A 26,793-nucleotide genomic window follows, 5' to 3' on the forward strand; every position below is an offset into this window, starting at 1 on the left:
CCCTTTGTCACCGATTCTGTTCATAACTTTTATGGACAGAATTTCTAGGCGCAGTCAGGGCCTTGAGGGTATCTGGTTTGGTGGCTGCAGGATTAGGTCTCTGCTATTTGCAGATGATGTGGTCCTGATGGCTTCATCTAGCCATCACTGGATCGGTTCGCAGCCGAGTGTGAAGCGACTCGGATGGGAATCAGCACCTCCAAGTCCGAGTCCATGGTTCTCGCCCGGAAAAGGGTGGAGTGCCATCTCCGGGTTGGGGAGGAGACCCTGCCCCAAGTGGAGGAGTTAAAGTACCTAGGAGTCTTGTTCACGAGTGAGGGAAGAGTGGATCGTGAGAACGACAGGCGGATTGGTGCGGCGTCTTCAGTAATGCGGACACTGTATCGATCCGTTGTGGTGAAGAAGGAGCTGAGCCGGAAGACAAAGCTCTCAATTTACCGGTCGATCTACGTTCCCATCCTCACCTATGGTAATGAGCTTTGGGTCATGACCGAAAGGACAAGATCACGGGTACAAGCGGCCAAAATGAGTTTCCTCCGCCGGGTAGTGGGGCTCTCCCTTAGAGATAGGGTGAGAAGCTCTGTAATCCGGGAGGAGCTCAAAGTAAAGCCGCTGCTCCTCCACATCGAGAGGAGCCAGATAAGGTGGTTCGGGCATCTGCTCAAGATGCCACCCAAACGCCTCCCTAGGGAGGTGTTTCGGGCACGTCTGACCGGTAAGAGGCCACGGGGAAGACCTAGGACACGTTGGGAAGATTATGTCTCCTGGCTGGCCTGGGAACGCCTCGGGAACCACCGGGAGGAGCTGGACGAAGTGGCTGGGGAGAGGGAAGTCTGGGCTTCCCTGCTTAGGCTACTGCCTCCGCGACCCGACCTCGGATAAGCGGAAGAAGATGGATGGATGGATGTTCTCCTACAGAAAATATATTAAAACAAAAACTTTTTTTTTCTTCTTTTTTTTCCATTTTCAGACATCTCTGAAAGAGGTCCAGGGAGCCACTAGGGCGGCGCTAAAGAGCCGCATGCGGCTCTAGAGCCGCGGGTTACTGACCCCCGGTTTAAATGTTTTAGTTTTTTCCAATTGCTTGCACACTAAATGTTTTATTTTCACACAGTTAAAGTCTACACACAGTAAACAAAACCACTGTGCATATTTGCCTAATACTAGGCGTAGACTCTGCTTCACAGTTTTTGCGAAATATTACACACAATGCTTTACACACACCTTCCCATCTTGCACATGTGATGTGGATGAGATACTATGGCCTGATCCAGCTAGACGGGCAGGTGATGATTAGAATCAGTAACTGATGCTTTTGAGTACGTTCTTTCATAGAGTTGCTGTTGCCTAAATCTGCACATGTAGCCTATACTCTATGCTGTCATTTTTATTTATCTCCAGATTTTTTTTCAAACCTTTTTATGTGGCTCAGATTTTAATTTGTACTGCATGCCATTGTTGACAGCTGTGATATGTTACTTTACCTGACTGGTAAATGTAAATATTTATACAAATATTATTTTAGTAAAATAGGGTTTTTTACAAATGTGTTTTGTATTTATCAGTGTTGTGGGTAACTCATTCCAATAGTGTCTTATCATTTGAAGTCTGTGAGTGAGATGACAATAAAACTGCATTTTTACAAACGCTTGCTTTATTTTGATGAATGGGCATATGTTTTGACCAAAGTCAATTTTGCAAATAATCTAGGAATTAAGAAAATAGCATGTGGTGTATGGATAAGTGTGTATATCTTTTGAAAAAAGACAGTTAGTAAAATTGTGTGTAAGCAAATGGAAAAAACTATAATAGTGCATGCTGCAGTATCATTCCGCAATATAAATGTAACTATGCCATTTTATTCACATTCATTCCCAGAAATTCCTTTATAAAATTCCAACTATGAAAACTCCTATGCACACAAATAACCCTCAACACTTTGTCTTTAATTGTAGCTAAAAACTAAAACATTCACCCAACAAGGGTGGAAAAAAAAATTCCTGCAAACCACAGAACAGCTGGCCGTAGTTAAAGCTGCAGGTCAAGAGAGGATAACCGATGACGACGCACTTGCTAATGTAGCAAGAAAGGGGATCATTTATTGTGTTTGTGTGTGCGTGCATGTGTGTGTGTGTTTATGCACTGACTTGGTTGAATGAAGGAGATACAAAAAAGAGAAGCCCGAGTCAGCCAGATCGATATTGTGGCGAGGCAATGCTGGGGAGCCTCCCTCCACTTCTTTTCCACTTAAAATAGAGTCAAACAATAATATCGCTAGTCTTGATCGAAGATACATTACTCTTCAATCTATTACTCCTCTTCCTCACTCAGCATGGTGTCAATTTCTACACATCCTGCATGAATGACACATTTTCATTTTACTGTTCTTTGCACTTTGTGAGTGGATCAGGTGTCTGATAGATAGTACACACCCTGCAGATTTGTGTGCCTACTGCTGCTTTATGGGGATTTTAGTGTTTGTGCACACTACTTGTATGTGTGTGTGTGTGTGTGTGTGTGTGTGTGTGTGTGTGTGTGTGTGTGTGTGTGTGTGTGTGTGTGTGTGTGTGTGTGTGTGGCCATTAGGGCGCTAACAGGTTTTTAAAAGGAAGGCTGGGTTCAGCCTGCTGACACGACAGTCAGTAAAGGCCCATTGAAATCAGATCACAAATTGCTGCAAGCCAAACGTAAACTTCTTGAATGCACCTCACATGGTTTACATGTAATCTTCTGTAAAAAAAAAAATTATATTTCATTGTCATCCATCAAAAGTATGTAATCGACAAAGGGCGGCAGTTCATCAAATATTGCATTAGTGTTAATATATTATAGCAAATGTGCACTTAAATTCACTCTAATCCATCCTCTTGTTTTGAACTATAATGACTTCAAACTGCCTTTACTCTGCCTGGAGCACACACACCATATGCGGCTTCACTCCGCCTGACTGCTATCACTATTTATTGTTTTGGGGACATTGATGCACGTTTTAGTTATTTTTAATCAATTGTACAAGGCGAAAGAATAATGACTGTCTAAACCCTAGTTCAGGGGTCGGCAACCCAAAATGTTGAAAGAGCCATATTGGACCAAAAATACAAAAAATAAATCTGTCTGGACCCCAAAAAATTAAAAGCCTTATATGAAAGTGTTATAATGAAGGCAACACATGATGCAAGTGCCTATATTAGCTATATTAGCCTACTATCAAAGGCTGACGCAAATCTTCGTTGACAGAAATGTTGTATTTAAATTTTTATTCTACACATTTTTGCAACATTGGAAATCATTAGTAAAATGGAGGCTTCTCACAGGATGAGATAACTACTGGAAATTACTATCTTAGAATGGCCAAAGGTATAGATGTGTGTGTCCAAGTTTAAGGAAACGGCAGGCTGTCTTCTAATGGATTTATTACAATCTTTACAAACTGGATAACGTTTGCTTTGGTCTGGAACAAAATGGCACACAAACATCTATGAGAAATGCAGCCAATATTACATACAGATAATGTGTCATGAGACATGTAAATATAAATTAAATACACAGAAGACATAAGTAAAGGAAATTAAATGAGCTCAAATATACCTACTAACGAGGCATAATGATGCAATATGTACATACAGCTAGCCTAAATAGCATGTTAGCATCGATTAGCTTGCAGTCGTGGATTGACCAAATATGCCTGATAAGCATAGGTGGATTAATGACCGGGCCTACCGGGCCCAGGCCCAGGGGGCCAGAGGCCCCAAGGGGCCAGGCCAACTTGGCCCCGCGGCCGCGACCCAAGCAAAACTACTTTTGCAAAAATAATAATCTTAAGCCCCAAGGGGCCAGGCCAACTTGGCCCCGCGGCCATGATCCATAGAGGGTAAGAGGCCCCAAGGGGCCAGGTCAACTTGGCCCCGCGGCCGCGACCCACAGAGGGCCAGAGGCCCCAAGGGGCCAGGCCAACATGGCCCCGCGGCCATGATCCATAGACGGTCAGAGGCCCCAAGGGGCCAGGCCAACTTGGCCCCGCGGCCACGATCCATAGAGGGTCAGAGGCCCCAGGGGGCCAGGTCAACTTGGCCCCGCGGCCACGATCCATAGACGGTCAGAGGCCCCAAGGGGCCAGGCCAACTTGGCCCCGCGGCCACGACCCACAGAAGGCCAGAGGCCCCAAAGGGCCAGGCCAACTTGGCCCCGCGGCCGCGAGCCACAGAAGGCCAGAGGCCCCAAGGGGCCAGGTCAACTTGGCCCCGCGGCCACGATCCATAGAGGGTAAGAGGCCCCAAGGGGCCAGGTCAACTTGGCCCCGCGGCCGCGACCCACAGAGGGCCTGAGGTCCTAAGGGGTCAGGCCAACTTGGCCCCGCGGCCATGATCCATAGAGGGCCAGAGGCCCCGAGGGGTCAGGCCAACTTGGCCCCGATCCATAGAGGGTCAGAGGCCCCAAGGGGCCAGGCCAACTTGGCCCCGCGGCCACGACCCACAGAGGCCCCAAGGGGCCAGGCAAAATTGGCCCCGCGGCCATGATCCACAGAGGGCCAGAGGCTCTCAATCATTATTATCAAAGCTAATTCTCAAATTGGATGGATCACACAACCTCACTCACATATTCTTTATCAATTATTAAAGGTTGTTTCTGAATTTTGATCACAGAACTTAATGCAAATATTCTTGATTGATTGACAAAGCTCATTCTCAAATTTTGATTACACAACCTTACTCTGACAAATTATCATTATCAAAAAGCTCTATCTCGAATTTGGATCACAGAATCTCACTCAAGTATTCTTAGCTGTGCCCCTCCCCCATCAAGTCTTTCATAAACCGGTCTGTTCTTTTAGAATCTCCTCATTTGGTATTTTGAACTCGTGAGAGACTGCTCAAAATTTGGTTTCCTTTCCCTCAGTTCAGACTCAGAGATAATTTGAAATCATTCAACAAGAAGTTTAACGCGCGCACACACACACACACACACACACACTTGAGTTGAGCATTACTTGGAAATTCTTATATTTTCCATTTTGCTGTTATTATCAGCATCTTCCCATTTTGTCCTTTTCTTTCGAGAAAGTTTACAGTCTGACATTTGTCACTGCTGTCAGTTAATAACTTTTTGGTCTTTGACCCATTTTGTCATTTTCTCGATTCGATCGTCACTGACCACTCTCTCCTGTCTGGCAGACATCGTTGCTGCCATCATAGCTAGCAAGCTGCCTGCAGCGGGTCATCCCTATGTTCCCCGTCCCTATGTTACCCGGGTCCTATGTTCCCCTCTACCGGGGAACTAAGGACCCTTTTTAAAAAAAAGGGTTCTATGTTCCCCGCTGCGGGGAACGTACAACACTTTTTCCAGAAAAGGGTTCTATGTTCCCCGCTGCTTCCAATGCGCGACTAAGTAAGACGCACGCAGACACGCATGACAGAGACGCGTTTAAGTTGTCGAAGGAAGGAAGTTCGCGTTTGAGTTGCTCTATCTGCTGCCGCACGCCCTGTGACAGGTTAGGTTTAGGGATGGTTTTGGTCAGGGCACAATTTCGCCAAAAAAGTGCTCCACAACGCCCTGTGACAGGTTAGGTTTAGGGATAGTTTTGGTCAGGGCACAATTTCGCCAAAAAAAAGTGCTCCACAACGCCCTGTGACAGGTTAGGTTTAGGGATGGTTTTGGTCAGGGCACAATTTCGCAATTTCGCCAGATACAATGCAGGGAACATAGGACCCTTTTTTAGAAAAAGGGTCCTAAGTTCCCCGGTCGCATACAAAGACCCAGGAACAACCGGGGAACATAGGACCCGGGGAACATAGGACCCGGGGAACATAGGCACGCTCCCGCCTGCAGATAGCAACATTTTGGTGTCCTTTGGGAAAATATTTAGAAAGAAGACAAAAGTACACACAGTTGTACAACTATTATCTTTATGATCTTTTTTTTGTTAGTTTCTCTGTTACTGTGTGTGGCCAATTAAGCGACTTTTGGCCATACCTGGCTGGTGACATTTAGCGACTTTCTGGTTGATGTTAAGATTAATAATAGCAACAGTTCTCTTCATCTTAATGCAATTTATTGTGTCTGTCTCTCCACATTTTGCCATTAGGTACTTTGAGCTCTTGTTGGTCAGTCACTCTAAGGTACATTGTTGCTGCCATCATAGCTAGCAAGCTGCCTGCAGATAGCGACATTTTGGTGTCCTTTGAGAAATATTAAGAAAGAAGACAAAAGTACAAGACATTGTACGATTACTATCTTTTTAAAATTATTTGTTTCACTGTGTGATTGACCGACTTTGCCGCTAGATTTCGCGTCTTTTGGCCATACCTGGCTAGCGACTAAAAACATCATTTAGCGACTTTTTGGTTGTGAAGATAAGTGGTAAAAGCAGATCTTCCTGTTGGTCTTCCCACATTTTGCCATTTGGTACTTTGCACTCTTCTTGGTCACTCCAAGGGATTTGTCCCTGCCTTCAGCTAGTCACTTGGCTCTTTTGGAATATATTTCACTGTAATTGGCTCTCTCTCTCTCTTTCTCCTCAGTACAAATCAGCCTGTTCCCTTGCCATTCATCACTGACCACTCTGCTCTCCTGTCTGTCAGACATTATTGCTGCTTGCAGATAGCTTGGGGTCCTTAGAGAAAATATCAGAAGAGAAAAGTACACAATTATCTTAATTATCTTTTTTATTCAGTCAGTCCTTCAGTGAGTCCCAGTGTGTTGGCGATTAAGCAACGTTGGCATTCAATTAGCGACTTTTGGCCATACATGGCTGGCGACTCAAAAAACTAGAAAAAAAGTACAAAAAGTTGTACAATTAATATCTTTATTATCCTTAATTCCCCTGAATCCTAGAGTGTGTTGCAATTAAGCAACTTTGCTGCTAGGTTTAGCGACTCTTGTTTTGGGCATACCTGGCTAGCGACTACAAACATTATTCAGCAACTTTTTGGCTGTTAAGATTAACGTTAATAAATTAAATCCTAATACAATTTATTGTGTTGGTCTCGCCATCTTGCTATTAGGTACTTTAAATTCTTGTTGGTCTCTGCTAAGGTATCTGGCTGTTGTCTTTGCCTTCAGTTAGTCACTTGGCTCTGGAATATATTTAACTGTACTTGGCTCTCTCTTTCTCCTCAGTACAAATCAGTCTGTTCCCTTGCCATTTAGACATTTTCTTGATTGGATCATCACTGACCACTCTGCTCTCCTGCTGTCTATCAGACATTGTTGCTCCCATCATAGCTAGCAAGCTGCCTTGGTGTCCTTTGTGAAAATATTTAGATAGAAGACTAAAGTGCACAAAGGTGTACAATTATTATCTTTTCAAAATATTTGTTTCACTGTCAGTGTGATTGACCGACTTTGCAGCTAGATTTCGCGTCTTTTGGCCATACCTGGCTAGCGACTGAAAACATCATTTAGCAACTTTTTGGTTGTGAAGATAAGAGGTAAAAGCAGATCTTCCTGTTGGTCTTTCCACATTTTGCCATTTGGTACTTTGCACTCTTGTTGGTCACTCCAAGGCATTTGTCCCTGCCTTCAGCTAGTCACTTGGCTCTTTTGGAATATATTTCACTGTAATTGGCTCTCTCTCTCTTTCTCCTCAGTACAAATCAGTCTGTTCCCTTGCCATTTAGACATTTTCTTGATTCGATCATCACTGACCACTCTGCTCTCCTGCTGTCTATCAGACGAATCAGTTGATTCTCTGCTCTCAATTGTCTATGCTAGTAAGCTGTTATTCTCTGCTTTGGAGTGTTGATGCTGGGTTGCTAGTTTTCTAAATCACCTCACACACTTGAAGGAAGCAGCACCGATCATAAACACACAAACAAACTCACACACACACACACACACACACACACACACACACACACACACACACACACACACACACACACACACACACACACACACACATAGTTGGTTTATCTGTTGTGATAGGCAAAGAGCCAATGTGCAAAGAAAGAAGGGAAATATGGATCATAAACGTTTAAGTGGAGGAGCTAGAAAAAAAATTCAGCAAGAAAAGAAAAAAAAAGAATCAGTTTTACTTGAGAGTGTTCCAAATATCTCCAGCTTCTTCAGTACAAAGACATCTGCTGAAAGCAATTCTATAAATGCTACTGCAAATTCAGCTAAGGTTAGCAATGCACCTGAGCTAGCATGTAGCTCCCAAGATCCTGAGACCACTACAAGTGTAGACACTGAACCAAATGCTTCTGATGCTTATGATTCAACCAATTCAGCAGTAGCCAGTTGCTCGGATGAATGTGAGGTCACTGCACCTCTGGACAGCATAGAAAATGAGCTGAATCTTTCTTCAACACCATCTACAGTGACAACTCTACCTAGTGATCCCGCTAAATGGGCTGAGACCCTCACTGAGTCAATGAAGGAAGTTCTTATTCAAAGAGGTGCAAAATCATTTCACAACCGTCACAGCCATTATCCAGCTTCTGTGAGGAACAGTGGGCTAGGAGGCAAAACCCGATGCCTAAACAATGAACATTTTACTTCACACTTGCCCAATGGACAACGAGTACAAAGAGAGTGGCTGATGTACTCTCCCTCTACTGGTAATGTTTACTGCTTTGCATGCAAACTGTTTTCCCCAAAAACGCATTCTTTTGTGACAGGCTATTGTGATTGGAAACACTCAGAAAGATTTGGTGAACATGAGCGAAGTGCTGAGCACATAACCTGCATGCAAGCAGTCTTGAACCGCGCCAAAGGTGCCACAGTTGATGCAGACCTGTTCAAACAGTTTCAGGCAGAGAGCAGCTATTGGAGGCAGGTGTTACAAAGAGTTGTTGCAGTCATTAAATTCCTTGCAGAAAGGGGCCTTGCATTTAGGGGTAAAAATGAATCGTTAGGGTCTCCTCTCAATGGGAACTACCTTGGTATTCTGGAGGTCCTGGCTGAATTTGATCCCTTTCTAAAGGATCACATCAGAAAGTTTGGGCAGATGGGTCGAGGTAATACCTCATATCTGTCCTCCACCATTTGTGAGGAATTCATTGAATTGATGGGTGCAAAAACCAAACAGGCTATAGCAGATGAACTGCAAGCAAGCAAATACTACTCTATCATTGTGGATTCAACCCCAGATTTATCTCATGTGGACCAATTGACATTCATATTCCGTTTTGTTAGCAAAGAGGGCAGTGTTGTTGAACGCTTTGTGGGTTTTGAGCCCATTACTAGCCATACAGGTGAAAGTTTGGCTAACTGTGTCATGTCTGTGTTGGAAAATCTAGGGTTAGAGCTGTCAAATTGCAGGGGGCAGGCTTATGATAATGCCAGCAACATGTCAGGGAGGTATAATGGGTTGCAGGCTCACTTAAAGAAAAGCAACCCATTAATACACTATATTCCATGTGCAGCTCACTCTTTGAATTTGGTGGGAGTCAACAGCATTGACAGATGTGGAAATGAAGTCTCTAAGTATTTTGACTTGATTCAGTCTATTTACAACTTCACAACTGCATCCACACACCGATGGGACAGGGTATTTGGCAATTCCAACATAGATCTCACACTTAAAGCTTTATCCAACACGCGTTGGAGTTGCCGTGCAGAATCTACCAAAGCACTGTGGCAGAACTACAGTAAAATAAAAGCAGCACTACAGGTTATTTCCACTGATGACACAGAGAAACGAGACACACGAACTGAAGCTGACAGTCTAGTGCGGAAGCTGGATTCACTTGAGATGGCCTTCATGGCAGGCTTTTGGGACACTGTTCTGTCCAGATTTCAGGCCACAAGTCTGCAACTTCAAAAAGCAGACATGGACCTTGGTACAGCAGTTAGATTGCTGGAATCTCTGCGCACCTTTGTTCTCTCCCAAAGAGATCTATTTGATCATTTTGAGCAGAAAGCCTTAAACATGTTGGGTGGCACCCCATCTTACAGGGCTGAACGGACGAGGAAACGTAAAAAGTTTGCTGATGAATCAGCATCCCCAGATGTTGTGCTTGAGGGAAGGCAACTGTTTCAAATAGAGACATTTATTGCCTCTATTGATCAACTGAGTTCAAGCCTTAATCACCGTCTGGAGGCCTACAAACATCTGAACAATTTGTTCAGTGTCCTTTTCTCTTTGGATACAGAGTCCAATGCTTCAGTCCTTCACAAGGCCAAGATTCTCACTGAATCATACCCATCTGACCTCAATGAAAGTCTTGGACAGGAGCTTATACAGTTCAAATCTTTTATACAGCTCAACAACACTGATGAGGAGAGGACCCCTTCAGGACTGCTCAAAACAATAATACATTTTGGACTACAGCCTACGTTTCCTAATACATACATTGCGCTACAGATTTTTCTCACTCTACCGGTCAGTAACTGTGAGGGAGAACGCTCATTCTCTCTTTTGTCAAGAGTAAAAAATGAGCTGCGCACAAGAATGACTCAGAAAAGATTAAATGCGTTATCTCTAATGGCAATTGAGAGTGAGCTGACAAGAGAGTTGGACTTCAATGATGTGGTGGATGATTTTGCAAAATTGAAAGCACGAAAGAAACCCCTTGCTTAAAGGTGCACTGTGTAAGATTTTTAGGTTATTTCCAGAATTCACCCATTCACTAATGTTAGGCTACCTGTTTTCATGAATACTTACCACCACCATAAAATTCTAAGTATCCATTATGACTTGGAGAATTGCACTTTTGCCATTTCTGGGAAGTGTCACCTGGATTGTGAAGATAGGATTGACTTTAGGCAGAAGCTTGGTGCTTTCTCTGGCAAACTGAACCTCAAGCTTCATTCTCTGCAGCTTTGCATTCTTGTGCAGACTTTCATCCACAAGGAACTTTTCAACTTCCCCACTATCGTGAAGGGGCCATCAAAAGATTTCAGTGTGTCCAGCATGTCTAGTCTCTTACTCTCCTTTCTTTGAGCCATCTCTTGTTTCTCATCTGCCCTACTCTCGAATTTTGCCTTCATGAATTTACTCCAGTTGAGTTCAACCTCCCTTTTTGCTTGTGCTGCTGCCTTGAAACCTCTGAAGCTCCTGGCTCTTCTGTAAAATTATTGACCTATTGACTGCGTTCAGTGTGCCCAACTTCTTCAGTTTGTAGTCCACCTTGCCACATTGTCTCTCCATCCCAATGTTGTGCACAGGGGTGCCATCAATGTTACTAGCCTGTTCACTGACAGGGTCCATTGGGAAGGTCTCCTCATCCATCCTCTGCCTGGCCAGGACAGTCTTCAGATGGGGCAGCATGAGATCTGTCAGCTGCTTCACTTCATCCAAGTATTCGGCAGCCACGTCTGACACTGAGTTCAGGACATGTCCAGTGCCTGTCCAGCCACTATAGCATTCTTGGAAATGGGCTATCTTGACCTGCATGCAGCCCTTGTACCATGAACTGGCCTACACCTTTCTTTGTGGTGCTCTCCGATGCATGTTATCATTTTACCTTTCTCCTTCTCCTCAAGCTTAACCACAAATAGATACAGACTTTGAGCCTCAATTTGCTGCACAGCTGCCGTTATGCCAATGTGTTTTCCTAAGATATTATTTTATTTTTAATGATAGAAGGGAGGAAAAGGGGGCAAAAATCATGTCCGATTTAGTTTTTTGGGTGGGTTGGGGGGTTTATTTCATGATAGCTACCAACTTCCAATACATAATATCTCTCAAATGACCCAATGCACCATCACTGAAGTGGGCGTAATCATTTTCAAAAATGTTTATTTTTAGGCCATTTATCCCCTCCCCCTGTGTCTGTGTGAAACCTGTGCTTGTCAGTGTCTGTGTGGTATACCTAATAGTGTGTGTGCAGTATGTGCACTCTTCTGTACAGTACAGTGTGCATGTCTGTTCACAGTATACAGTATTTCTTGCATAGTGCGTGCGTGTGTGTGCGCCCACACGCGCGGGGGGTTGAGGGGCCAAGACCATGTCAGGCCCAGGGGGCCAAAATTTCTTAATCCGCCCCTGCTGATAAGCACTCCAGCAAATCAATAAAATCAACAAAGCTCACCTTTGTGCATTCACGCACAGCATAAAACGTTTGGTGGACAAAATGAGAGAAAGAAGGAGTGGCATAACACACGTCTTTCTTTGGCAGCATCGGAAAAAGTTGTACATGTAAACAAACTATGAGGAGTTCAAGGATCGCGGAAATTAGTAGGACAAAACGGTGCTTGCCAAATACTCTCATCAGTGAAGCATGTTTAACATAAACAGTGGGATTTCTATCTTTGTGCAAGTTTTGTTTCATTAGCCAAGTTTTTGTACTTCCGCCTTGTGCGAGCCTTTGGTTCCTTTTTTATAGTAATAATAAAAAATGTCCTTACCTTCACGCCTTGCTCGCGCCAACTTTTTATTGCATTTCGGGAAAACGAACATCCCATAGTCCATGTCGTTATGACAAGCTCGTTGTAGATAGTACTTTATTGATTCCTTCAGGAGAGTTCCCTCAGGAAAATTAAAAAAAAGTAGTGCAAGATAAAAGAGTGCAAGATAAAACAGCAATAAGGTGCAGATATGAATAGATTTACTGTACAGATAAATATACTAAATATACACTTTTGCATATGCTTTCACGTTTATGGATGTATGTTATATTGTCTTCATATTCCAGCGAGTTAATCCGTTTTTGGGGGGAATTGAGGGGATTATTATGCTAAATTTTGATCGACAGAGGTTTTGATGTAAATTATTGCCTTTAACTGCTTATGTCTTATTTTGGTCACCTTGTACATTTTAGTATGATGCAGAATTAACTACAACCACAATAATACAAATCTAATACCTTCACTGTTATAATCTCACAAACGGGAAAAAAAATAATTTCATAATAGTCACAAAATTATGTGAGTATATTTTAAATAATTGTTTGAATTTAGTCTTAATATTGTAAGGAACATACATAATCAATGAGAATAACACACAGTAATATTGGAATATTGTTTTTTCTTAATTAAAGCCAAAATATTAGCAGAATAAAATATGGTATGGTATATTTGTTTCAGATATGAAATTAATACCCCTCAATTATAGCACTTTCTTCAGAATTCCACTTAGCTCTCAATACATTGTGCAAGTGAACCTAATGTTGGAGCTGACTGACTCCAGCCACTAATACAAAAGGAGGTAAGTCCTGGTTCATACCTGAGCGGTGGTACCTGGCCGCACTGTGTCCACAGTGAGAGAGGCAGGTGGGCCGAGAGAGACGTCTGCGGGCCTCCACAGACAGAGCGGCCATTACAGCTCCCATCATGCAGTTGAACTATCCGACTCACTTCAAGTCGACTCCTCTTGAAATGCAAATGTTTGATCGCACCCAGCGAGTGCAGACAAGACAAGTTCAAACTTTAAAAGGACAAATTTGAAGAGAGAGATGCACATCTTAAGCGTGATGGATGAGTGGCCATGGAAGTGTCCGCCCGAACGCCAACAACAGGCAATCTTCAAAGTAAAAAATAAAAAAAAGCTCAATTTTACTGCCTGGCGCTTGAGAGCGACCACATTTTAAAATCTGTTTGAACCTGTGGCGGCGACGTCAGAGCAAGGCAACCAAACAGAACACAGTGAGAGATCAAACAGCGATACACAGCCTGTGACCTTTCACTTCACATCACACACCTCCACATTTCTTTTATACTCTGTCTGAATCTCTTCCTTGCCTCTGAACTCCCTGTGCATGAAGCATAAAACATGACTCTCTAATAAACTGCCTGTTAGCACAATAAAACTGATACTGACCCAAGCATAAGACAACTCTGATTATAAGACTATTCATTTCAAAGGGGTCGTATTGTGCAAAACAATTTTTCTTACCTATTGGTACCTGTTTGTGTATTTGGCATAAGTCCCGAAAATTTGAAATCAAACGGTGGAGGCATTGCGGATATATTTATTAAAAAATCTTGCCTTAATACTTCATCTTGGGAATTTGCTCTGTCCTGTGGTGTTTTCTTACCTGTGACGTCCGCCAGCTAACAATATATAAACTCTTATGGTAACACTTTAGTATGGGGAACATATTCACCATTAATTAGTTGCTTATTAAAGTAACAGACTTAATTTAGAGTTATTTGGACACTAGGGGAACATATAAGGGTTAGGGTTAGGGTTACTAATAAGCAATAATTCTGAGGTTATTGAGGGAAGACTCTTAGTTAATGGCTTACTGGTTATATAATAAGGCCATGCAGAATAAGGAATTAATAAGTACTTAATAATGACTAAGAGCCAATATGTTACTAATTTGCATGTTAATAAGCAACTGATTAATGGTGAATATGTGTTCCCCATACTGTCAAGTTCTTCAGGTTTTTCACAGCTGTGCCCAAACTTGAAAGGGCCAGTTGGACTCAAGAAGGACTCAAAGGGACAACTCGATCCTTTTTCCTTGTGATTTATTGATGTTTGATTTGAAGCACTAAAATAAAGTGGGTTATCGGTGTAAATGAATGGATGAACAGAATGAATAGTCGAATAGTTGAATAGTAGAATAGTGGTAGTAGAATAGGTTGATAACCTTAACCAAACAGAAAAAATACACATTAGTGTTTCATAAACATACAACATAATACATGCTTTGCTTTTCTTTTAAAACAATCCAACCAAATTAACTTCCACTGATAGGGCCTAGGTTTAAGAATACATTTAAACATTTCCAACAATATGAATGAAATTAAATTTAAACAATCCATCCTAATTATAAGAATAAACTTAAACATCACTGATACTTTTTAAATTTACTTTGTCAACTTAAACAATTTTGTAAACATCAGTGAAATTATCTTCTTTAAACATTCTCCCCAGTGAACTTATCTTCTTTAAACATTCTCCTCAGTACAAAACAAGCACTTATTCCCTTGGTTTCCTCACCAGTTGTGTCTTCTGAGTCCACACAGGAGCTGTCTTCCTTCCTCTTAGCAGCGTGTCAAAAAGGGGTGACTGACAGAAGCTCAAACATTTTGAGCATGGCTCTGAGCAGGTGAACAGGTGAATTCAATCAAACCAATCTGTTGGAAGCAGGTGGAGATGTTCAGCCCTCAGCTCTCACTGTTGCCCCTTCAGGCCTGGAGTGTGCTCTACAAATCAGTGGTGTTTGTGCTGCTCTGTACTTTGACTTGACACATACTAAAGTGTTACCACTCTTATAAATAAACTCTTAAAAATCTTATAATAAACTCTACGCGAGTCAGCCCTGTTTAATTTATGTAGCACCGGTTGTACCAAAACCGTTCCACGATGAAACCTATTGAAGAAAATGCTCTGTTTGTTTGTTTGCTTTAACCAGCACAAGCCACAACACAAACTTTCAGCTTCATCTGAAATAAAAAGTGCCCTACTTTTAACTTTTATGATTCGGGGCAGTGTGCCAAACCGAAAAACCAGTGAAGTTGGCACGTTGTGTAGTTTAGTAAATAAAAACAGAATACAATGATTTGCAAATCCTTTTCAACCTATATTCAATTGAATAGACTGCAAAGAAAAGATATTCAATGTTCAAACTGAGAAACTTACTTTTTTTTTTTGCAAATAATCATTAATTTAGAAATTAATGGCAGCAACACATTGCAAAAAAGTTGGCACAGGGGCATTTTTACCACTGTGTTACATGGCCTTTCCTTTTAACAACACTCAGTAAACGTTTGGGAACTGAGGAGATACATTTTTGAAGCTTTTCAGGTGGAATTGTCTCCCATTGTTGGTTGATGTACAGCTTAAGTTGTTCAACAGTCCGGCGTCTCCGTTGTCGTATTTTACGTTTCATAATGCGCCACACATTTTCAATGGGAGACAGGTCTGGACTACAGGCAAGGCCAGTCTAGTACCCGCACTCTTTTACTATGAAGCCACGCTGTTGTAACTTGGGCTTGGCATTGTCTTGCTGAAATAAGCAGGGGCGTCCATGATAACGTTGCTTGGATGGCAACATATGTTGCTTCAAATCCTGTATGTACCTTTCAGCATTAATGGTGCCTTCACAGATGTGTAAGTTACCCATGCCTTGGGCACTAATACACCCCCATACCATCACAGATGCTGGCTTTTCAACTTTGCGCCTATAACAATCTGGATGGTTATTTTGCTCTTTGTTCCGGAGGACACAACGTCCACAGTTTCCAAAAACAAATTGAAATGTGGACTCGTCAGACCACAGAACACTTTTCCACTTTGCATCAGTCCATCTTAGATGAGCTTGGGCCCACAGAAGACGGTGGCATTTCTGGGTGTTGTTGATAAATGGCTTTTGCTTTGCATAGTAGAGTTTTACCTTGCACACACAGATGTAGTGACGAACCGCAGTTACGGACAGTGGTTTTCTGCAAGTTGTTTGTGAATGACTGAGCATTTCATGGCTTTTATCCCCAATCATGGCACCCACCTGTTCCCAATTAGCCTGTTCACCTGTGGGATGTTACAAATAAGTGTTTGATGAGCATTCCTCAACTTTCTCAGTCTTTTTTGCCACTTGTGCCAGCTTTTTTGAAACATGTTGCAGGCATCAAATTCCAAATGAGCTAATATTTGCAAAAAATAAAGTTTTCCCTTTCGAACGTTAAGTATCTTGTATTTGCAGTCTATTCAATTGAATATAGGTTGAAAAGGATTTGCAAATCATTGTATTCTGTTTTTACTTACGATTTACACAACGTGCCAACTTCACTGGTTTTGGGTTTTGTACAAGGAAGAGTCCTGCTTCAACCACAAACTTTACAAAAAGATGGATTTTCTGAAAAACTACTTTAATTGACGGGCTCGTTGACTACTATTTATGGCAATGGAGGAGACAATGCAACGGTAAGTAATAACAATAGGTCATAAATGAGTGAATGATACCTTAGCAAAGTCTTTACAGCAAAATCAATGCAAAATTCTGACCAAATAACCATCATTACATGTAGACCAAAATGAAGTGTAAATATAAATATAATATGATACCCTTAAAGGCCTACTGAAACCCACTACTACCGACCACGAAGTCTGATAGTTTATATATCAATGATGAAATCTTAACATTGCAACACATACCAATACGGCCGGGTTAACTTATAAAGTGCAATTTTAAATTTCCCGCGAAACTTCCGGTTGAAAACGTCTATGTATGATGACGTATGCGCGTGACATCAATCGTTGAAACGGAAGTATTCGGACACCATTGTATCCAATACAAAAAGCTCTGTTTTCATCGCAAAATTCCACAGTATTCTGGACATCTGTGTTGGTGAATCTTTTGCAATTTGTTTAATGAACAATGGAGACTGCAAAGAACAAAGCTGTAGGTGGGATCGGTGTATTAGTGGCTGGCTGCAACAACACAACCAGGAGGACTTTGACTTGTTTAGCAGACGCGCTATCCGACGCTAGCCGCCAACCGCATCGATGATCGGGTGAGGTCCTTCGCCGCTCCGTCGATCGCTGGAACGCAGGTGAGCACGGGTGTTGATGAGCAGATGAGGGCTGGCTGGCGTAGGTGGATAGCTAATGTTTTTAGCATAGCTCTGTGAGGTATCGTAGCTAAGTTAGCTTCGATGGCGTCGCTAGCAACAGCATTGTTAAGCTTCGCCAGGCTGGAACGCATTAACCGTGTAGTTACAGGTCCATGGTTTAATAGTATTGTTGATTTTCTGTCTATCCTTCCAGTCAGGGGTTTATTTCTTTTGTTTCTATCTGCAGTTAAGCCCGATGCTATCACGTTAGCTCCATAGCTAAAGTGCTTCGCCGATGTATTGTCGTGGAGATAAAAGTCACTGTGAATGTCCATTTCGCGTTCTCGACTCTCATTTTCAAGAGGATATAGTATCCGAGGTGGTTTAAAATACAAATCCGTGATCCACAATAGAAAAAGGAGAAAGTGTGGAATCCAATGAGCCCTTGTACCTAAGTTACGGTCAGAGCGAAAAAAGATATGTCCTGCACTGCACTCTAGTCCTTCCCTCTCACGTTCCTCATCCACAAATCTTTCATCCTCGCTCAAATTAATGGGGTAATCGTCGCTTTCTCGGTCCGAATCGCTCTCGCTGCTGGTGTAAACAATGGGGAAATGTGAGGAGCCTTTCAACCTGCGACGTCACGCTACTTCCGGTACAGGCAAGGCTTTTTTATCAGCGACCAAAAGTTGTGAACTTTATCGTCGATGTTCTCTACTAAATCCTTTCAGCAAAAATATGGCAATATCCCGAAATGATCAAGTATGACACATAGAATAGATCTGCTATCCCCGTTTAAATAAAAAAAAATAATTTCAGTAGGCCTTTAAGACAGGGGTGTCATACTCATTTTCATTGAGGGCCACATCGCAGTAATGGCTGTTTTCAGAGGGCCGCTTTTTTAAAATGAATTTACATTCTGCATGCGGGTAATATCCTATGCATATGCATTTGATTATTAGAATTTTTTTTATGTATAACTTGCTTTAAAATCATGAATAAAGGTGACAAGCAGATATTTAACTATTTGTTTTTATCTCACAAAAATAGTTTTGCAATACAGTATCCATCCATCCATCCATCTTCTTCCGCTTATCCGAGGTCGGGTCGCGGGGGCAGCAGCCTAAGCAGGGAAGCCCAGATTTTCCTCTCCCCAGCCACTTCGTCCAGCTCCTCCCGGGGGATCCCGAGGCGTTCCCAGGCCAGCCGGGAGACATAGTCTTCCCAACGTGTCCTGGGTCTTCCCCGTGGCCTCCTACCGGTTGGACGTGCCCTAAACACCTCCCGAGGGAGGCGTTCGGGTGGCATCCTGACCAGATGCCCGAACCACCTCATCTGGCTCCTCTCGATGTGGAGGAGCAGCGGCTTTACTTTGAGCTCCCCCCGGATGGCAGAGCTTCTCACCCTATCTCTAAGGGAGAGCCCCGCCACCCGGCGGAGGAAACTCATTTCGGCCGCCTGTACCCGTGATCTTGTCCTTTCGGTCATGACCCAAAGCTCATGACCATAGGTGAGGATGGGAACGTAGATCGACCGGTAAATTGAGAGCTTTGCCTTCCGGCTCAGCTCCTTCTTCACCACAACGGACCTATACAGCGTCCGCATTACTGAAGACGCCGCACCAATTCGCCTGTCGATCTCACGATCCACTTTTCCCTCACTCGTGAACAAGACTCCTAGGTACTTGAACTCCTCCACTTGGGGCAGGGTCTCCTCCCCAACCCGGAGATGGCACTCCACCCTTTTCCGGGCAAGAACCATGGACTCGGACTTGGAGGTGCTGATTCTCATCCCAGTCGCTTCACACTCGGCTGCGAACCGATCCAGTGAGAGCTGAAGATCCTGGCCAGATGAAGCCATCAGGACCACATCATCTGCAAAAAACAGAGACCTAATCCTGCAGCCACCAAACCGGATCCCCTCAACGCCTTGACTGCGCCTAGACATTCTGTCCATAAAAGTTATGAACAGAATCGGTGACAAAGGGCAGCATTGGCGGAGTCCAACCCTCACTGGAAACGTGTCCGACTTACTGCCGGAAATGCGGACCAAGTTCTGACACTGATCGTACAGGGAGCGGACAGCCACAATCAGACAGTCCGATACCCCATACTCTCTGAGCACTCCCCACAGGACCTCCCGAGGGACACGGTCGAATGCCTTCTCCAAGTCCACAAAGCACATGTAGACTGGTTGGGCAAACTCCCATGCACCCTCAAGGACCCTGCCGAGAGTATAGAGCTGGTCCACAGTTCCACGACCAGAACGAAAACCACACTGTTCCTCCTGAATCCGAGGTTCGACTATCCGGCATAGCCTCCTCTCCAGTACACCCGAATAGACCTTACCGGGAAGGCTGAAGAGTGTGATCCCACGATAGTTGGAACACATCCTCCGGTTCCCCTTCTTAAAGAGAGGAACCACCACCCCGGTCTGCCAATCCAGAGGTACCGCCCCCGATGTCCACGCGATGCTGCAGAGTCTTGTCAACCAAGACAGCCCCACAGCATCCAGAGCCTTAAGGAACTCCGGGCGGGTCTCATCCACCCCCGGGGCCTTGCCACCGAGGAGCTTTTTAACTACCTCAGCAACCTCAGCCCCAGAAATAGGAGAGCCCACCACAGATTCCCCAGGCACTGCTTCCTCATAGGAAGACGTGTCGGTGGGATTGAGGAGGTCTTCGAAGTATTCCCTCCACCGATCCACAACATCCGCAGTCGAGGTCAGCAGAACACCATCCGCACCATACACGGTGTTGACAGTGCACTGCTTCCCCTTCCTGAGGCGGCGGATGGTGGTCCAAAATCGCTTCGTTAGCCGTCCGGAAGTCGTTTTCCATGGCCTCGCCGAACTCCTCCCATGTCCGAGTTTTTGCCTCCGCGACCGCTGAAGCCGCACACCGCTTGGCCTGTCGGTACCTGTCCGCTGCCTCAGGAGTCCCATGAGCCAAAAGAACCCGATAGGACTCCTTCTTCAGCTTGACGGCATCCCTCACCGCCGGTGTCCACCAACGGGTTCTAGAATTACCGCCACGACAGGCACCAACTACCTTGCGGCCACAGCTCCAATCAGCCGCCTCGACAATAGAGGTGCGGAACATGGTCCACTCGGACTCAATGTCCAGCACCTCCCTCGTGACATGTTCAAAGTTCTTCCGGAGGTGGGAATTGAAACTCTCTCTGACAGGAGACTCTGCCAGACGTTCCCAGCAGACCCTCACAATGCGTTTGGGCCTGCCAGGTCTGTCCGGCATCCTCCCCCACCATCGCAGCCAACTCACCACCAGGTGGTGATCGGTAGAAAGCTCCGCCCCTCTCTTCACCCGAGTGTCCAAAACATGAGGCCGCAAATCCGATGACACAACTACAAAGTCGATCATGGAACTGCGGCCTAGGGTGTCCTGGTGCCAAGTGCACATATGGACACCCTTATGCTTGAACATGGTGTTCGTTATGGACAATCTGTGACGAGCACAAAAGTCCAATAACAAAACACCACTCGGGTTCAGATCCGGGCGGCCATTCTTCCCAATCACACCTCTCCAGGTTTCACTGTCGTTGCCAACATGAGCGTTGAAGTCACCCAGTAGGACAAGGGAATCACCCGGGGGAGCACTCTCCAGTACTCCCTCGAGTGTATCCAAAAAGAGTGGGTACTCTGAACTGCCGTTTGGTGCGTAAGCACAAACAACAGTCACGACCCGTCCCCCCACCCGAAGGCGGAGGGAGGCTACCCTCTCGTCCACCGGGTTGAACTCCAACGTGCAGGCTCTGAGCCGGGGGGCAACAAGAATTGCTACCCCAGCTCGTCGCCTCTCACTGCGTGCAATACCAGTGTGGAAGAGAGTCCAGCCCCTCTCGAGAGAACTGGTTCCAGAGCCCTTGCTGTGCGTCGAGGTGAGTCCGACTATATCCAGCCGGAACTTCTCTACCTCGCGCACAAGCTCAGGCTCCTTCCCCCCCAGCGAGGTGACGTTCAACGTCCCAAGAGCTAGCTTATGTAGCCGAGGATCGGACCGCCAAGTGCCCTGCCTTCGCCTCCGCCCAGCTCACAATGCACCCGACCTCTATGGCCCCTCCCATGAGTGGTGAGCCCATTGGAGGGGGGACCCACGTTGCCTCTTCGGGCTGTGCCCGGCCGGGCCCCATGGGGACAAGCCCGGCCACCAGGCACTCGCCATCGTGCCCCAACTCCGGGCCTGGCTCCGGAGGGGGGCCCCGGTGACCCGCGTCCGGGCGAGGGAAATCTGAATCCTTGTTGTTTCCTTTCCATAGAAGTCTTTGAGCTGCTCTTTGTCTGATCCCTCACCTAGGACCTGTTTGTCTTGGGAGACCCTACCAGGGGGCATGAAAGCCCCCGGACAACATAGCTCCTAGGATCATTGGGACACGCAAACTCCTCTACCACGGTAAGGTGGCAGCTCAGAGAGGAGGCAATACAGTATATAACAATATAATTGGCATGATCAGACAATATTAAAGTTTAAAATATGCATTTTTTTCTGTCAAAACTGAAAGAACGAATGCATTTAGTAAAAAACAAAAAAAAAACAAATATTTTCTTGAAACCCATTTTTTCCAGGCTTTCGTGGGCCACATAAAACTATGTGGCGGGCCAGATCTGGCCCCCGGGCCTTGAGTTTGACACCTGCGCATTAAGACAAGTAAACAAAAATACCAGATTAATTGAATGAACTAATTAAAAAATAGATTTTTGTTTCTTTATATACAGCAGTCCACTGTACTGTGGTGCCAAGCTATAAATTGTCCATGATGTCCCGCCTATGTACAGTGCAACCAAATGAAATCAGGCTGTAGTGTAGTAAACTAAACTGTGCCACTTTGTGGAAACAAGGCTTTAGTAAAGTGGTAGACCCTGTCATTTTTTCCTAGGGTGTGATTAAACATTGATTTGAAGTGATTAATTTATGGCGTCTATTAGAGCAGAGTCAGTATTTGAGGATATACTTTATCCTACCGAGAGCAGGCATCCTCTGTAGTGGACATTTGTGTTTTGCATAACAGACCTGGGCTAAGTTCCTCCCAAATTTGCACAACAACAAAAAAAAACAGATAAAAAAAAATCCCCTGCTGTTTGTCCCAGGGATAAGTGCGCACAATAAACCAAAAATGATGTGCAAACTCTTCCCTAACTACATATATTTGTGTTAAGTAAACAAATGATATAGTGTTTTATGTAGTGTTGCTGTAATGCTTGTCTATGAATGTTCTTATTCATCCAGGTTATTGCCATCTCAGGAAATTCAATTGATCGCAACTGGAATGATTGGTTTGTCTTAGAAGACGTTTTGCCACTCATCCGAGGAGGCTTCATCAGTTTGTGCTCATAGACTTACATTGGTCAGATCCAGTCCTGTAATGCCTTTTGCAAAAATAGGCTATACTTCCAAATACAAGTTCACATCTGATACCTATTTTGGACATTAGAGGGCAGTAAAAGACTAACAAAGTCACATTGCAAAAAGGCAGCAACAATAACACACAAAGGAGATACTACACAAGAAAAACGATTGATTGAAACAAGACTAGTTTTTAAATATTCTTAACATGACCTACTGTACCAGCCTGCCACAGAGATGAAGAGGGCATGAGACGCACCAAAAACGACAACCTGTAGATCAGCGTTTCTTAACCATAGAGCCCCAAGAGGGTCACCAAAATATATCTGTTTCTCAACTGCATGGTACTCAGCTGTAACACACTTTTCCACCACTTGTGGCAGTAATGATAATATCAAACAAACAGAAGAAGTCGGGCGCTAAAGTCATAGAGATGTGTCTTAAGCACAAAAATTATGACTAAAGTGGTGAAGCTGTAGTTCCATTAGCACTTTGACAGTTTAGTTAGGAAACATTTTCATTTTTAATGTAGTTAATTTATTTTAGCACAACATACAGTGATTGTATTAAAACATATTTTTTGTCAGTTATTTATTAGTCCCTTCTTATGCAATATGTTTGATTAGTACTTATTTTTCTAAGCAGCCTCACCTAAGCTAAGGTTTATGTGTAAAATAAATACTCTCACATGGTTTCATATCATTTGACAAGGTTGTAAAATGTAAGTAGTTTATATAGAGTTTGATTATTGAATATGATTCAAATCAATAGTAAAGATTACTAATTTGTGTTATTTGATTGGGCTCCGGGCCCTCTGTAGTGGAAAAGTTGGGCCCCTAGGTCAAAAAGGTTACAAAATAATTCTTATATAAGATTACCACACGCCAATCAAGACCAAATCTTGTTCCAAGTAAGATCATCTCTTTTGTCATAAAGCACCTCCCTTAGCCTGAGCTGGAATCAAAATAAAGTCGGATACTTCTCCGCCTCTGACAAAAACCTATATAATATATCAGTGCAGACATGAGCAGCAATCCACAGCTACTGTACACTTATTAAAAAATGGTAAATTAAATAAGTAGACAAATGCTGTTTCAGCCAGACAGAGATGGAAGGATATACTTTCAATGTGCAGGATGATACACAAAAGAAAAATATGATGTCATTAATACATTTTCTCTATTGTCGCAGGTGAGCTGGAGCCTATCCCAGATACGGGGTACACACTGGAGTGGTCACCAGCCAATCACAGGCCACACTCGGCAATTCACACTCACATATTCACACCTATTTAGAGTCGTGAATAGTTTTGGACTGTGGGAGGAAGAAAACCCACACAAGCATGACCCAAACATGCAAACTCCACAGACGGCTTCAGCAAACCCAGAACCAACAGATTGTGAGGCAGACGCGCTAACCACATGGTCCACCACATGCATGCCTGTCAACATTCACATTTGCAAATAAAGGACATTTTTAAAGAAAAGCTCATTGTACTGAGAATCTTTGAAGGATTAACTTTGGCTTTCATAAAACAATAAATGTATTGGCGATGCCCATAGAGCAGGGGTGTCAAACGTACGGCCCGGGGGCCGGATCAGGCCCGTAAACAGGTTTTAGCCGGCCCGCGGGATGAGTTTGCTAAGTATAAAAATGTACCTGAAATTTATGAATGAAAGAAACAGCTGTTTTAAATATGTCCACTGGATGTCACAATAGCAATTCTTTGTATCGTTGTAGATGATGCTATATATGTACAAAATAAACCACATAAGGTTAGTGCACCAGTCGAGGAAAATGATCAAACTACATAAATAACATACTGTAATTTGATATTGATATAAGTTTTTTATCTTGATAGATTGAAAATGAACACCAATGACTGATGAACATTACCATATAATTTATTCAGAAAATATAAGTAACAACAAAAAAAGATAGAAGTCTATTAACTGCAACATGTAAGTGTAAAAAAAAAACAACAACATGATTTCTACAATTTCAGAATGTACTTGTTCTGTTTTTAAACAAAGAAAACAATCTGAAGTTTGTCTATATTTTTAAGTTATCGTGCCGTGATTTTACCAGTCCGGCCCACTTGGGAGTAGATTTTTCTCCGTGTGGCCCCCGATCTAAAATGAGTTTGACACCCCTGCCATAGAGGGACAAATGAACAAAAGCATCTTTGTCCTGGCTGCTTCTGAGTTCAATATTGCTGTAAATCAAATAATGTAATAATAAAGAGACCAGAGCGTCCATTACTTGTCATCAAAGGGTAAGTACACAATTTCCTTTTCTAATGTTTTAATATCAAAAGTAGTTTACCTATTTTTACTTATAAATAATATTTTCACCCTAACCTTCATAGTTGTAGCTCACTGAGACACAGATACTCAATCACAAATATGCCTTAAACACATTGATTCCCACTGGGATGCCAACAGATGCAATTTTCATATCTTCCTGTTTAGGTGACGAATTGTTCAAAATCCCTGCAAAGGGTTAAAAAAAAAAAGCGCCGCAAACGAGCGTCTTTTTGTGTATTTCTCTGCATCTTTCAGTATAAGTTGAATGTCGGAGTTTACCATCTTCTCGGTCTATGGCTACAACCTTCTACTATCCAGGTGAGAGGCATGATTCAAAATCTAGAATCTACTTTTACCAGCTCAGAGGCGGTGCAGCAGCTCACCAGCTCAGTATGCCAATAGAGCAGCATAAGCTAGTTGGCTGTCTGTGATCACGGCACAGCAAAAAGTAGTTCCTCTGCGTTAGCGCTTATAATAACAATATTGTTAATACTTGGTTAATATTCAGGTCACAAGATGTAAATGGAGTATTGTTGGTGGTTTTTGGATGTTTTACACACCTCGTACTTGCCGTATTTTACGATTTAAAATGCATTAAAAAAAAAAAGTATTTGGCCACCCATCCAAATGATCAGAATCAGGTGTCCTGATCACAGGTGTATAAAATCAAGCACTTAGGCATGGAGACTGTTTCTACAAACATTTGTGAAAGAATGGGCCGCTGTCAGGAGCTTACTGATTTCCAGCGTGGAGCTGTCATAGGATGCCACCTGTGCAACAAATCCAGTCGTGAAATTTCCTCGCTCCCAAATATTCCAAAGTCAACTGTCGGCTTTATTATGAGAAAATGGAAGAGTTTGGGAACAACAGCAACTCAGCCACGAAGTGGTCGGCCACGTAAACTGACAGAGAGGGGTCAGCGGATGCTGAAGCGCATAGTGCAAAAGAGGTCACCGACTTTCTGCACAGTCAGTTGCTACAGAGCTCCAAACTTAATGTGACCTTTCAATTAGCCCACGGACAGTACGCAGAGAGCTTCATGGAATGGGTTTCCATGGCCGAGCAGCTGCATCTAAGCCATACAACACCAAGTCCAATGCAAAGCGTGGGATGCAGTGGTGTAAAGCACGTCGCCACTGGACTCTAGAGCAGTGGAGACGTCTTCTCTGGAGTGATGAATCACGCTTTTCCATCTGGCAATCTGATGGACGAGTCTGGGTTTGGAGGTTGCCAGGAGAACGGTACATTTCGGACTGCTTTGTGCCGAGTGTGAAATTTGGTGGAGGAGGAATTATGGTTTGGAGTTGTTTTTCAGGAGTTGGGCTTGGCCCCTTAGTTCCAGTGAAAGGAACTTTGAATGCTCCAGGACAGTGGTTCTCAAATGGGGGTACGCGTACCCCTGGGGGTACTTGAAGGTATGGCAAGGGGTACGTGAGATTTTTTAAAAATATTCTAAAAATAGCAACAATTCAAAAATCCTTTATAAATACATTTATTGAATAATACTTCAACAAAATATGAATGTAAGTTCATAAACTGAACATCAAATCAAGTAGGCTATTCCATTCATTACCATAAACCCAGAGTTTCCCCCATGCCATGATGGTTTGAACCTCACTAAAATGTCTGTCAAAAAGAACTGTGAAAAGTAATGCAACAATGCAATATTCAGTGTTGACAGCTAGATTTTTTGTGGACATGTTCCATAAATATTGATGTTAAAGATGTATTTTTTTGTGAAGA

At 43.5% G+C, this 26,793-nt stretch overlaps 1 protein-coding gene across 4 annotated transcripts in view; it reads right to left on the minus strand.

Annotated features, from left to right (window-relative positions):
* The window catches only part of LOC133632857 (calsenilin-like), a 138,273-nt gene that overhangs the window by 32,005 nt on the left and 79,475 nt on the right, over positions 1-26,793 (minus strand). The window contains exons 1-2 of one of the 4 annotated variants that reach the window (XM_062025616.1): positions 14,834-15,139; positions 13,109-13,254 (exon numbers count right to left, since the gene is read on the minus strand). The exons of 2 other annotated variants lie outside the window; for them this stretch is intronic. In XM_062025616.1, the coding sequence (XP_061881600.1) occupies positions 13,109-13,217 (109 nt within the window). In that variant the 5' untranslated portion in view covers positions 13,218-13,254; positions 14,834-15,139. Of the gene's footprint in view, positions 1-13,108; positions 13,406-14,833; positions 15,140-26,793 lie in introns of those variants that run through there. One more of the 4 variants, XM_062025615.1, reaches the window with a different exon arrangement.

Source organism: Entelurus aequoreus, linkage group LG17 (genome assembly GCF_033978785.1).
Source record: "Entelurus aequoreus isolate RoL-2023_Sb linkage group LG17, RoL_Eaeq_v1.1, whole genome shotgun sequence".
NCBI lineage: Eukaryota > Metazoa > Chordata > Actinopteri > Syngnathiformes > Syngnathidae > Entelurus > Entelurus aequoreus.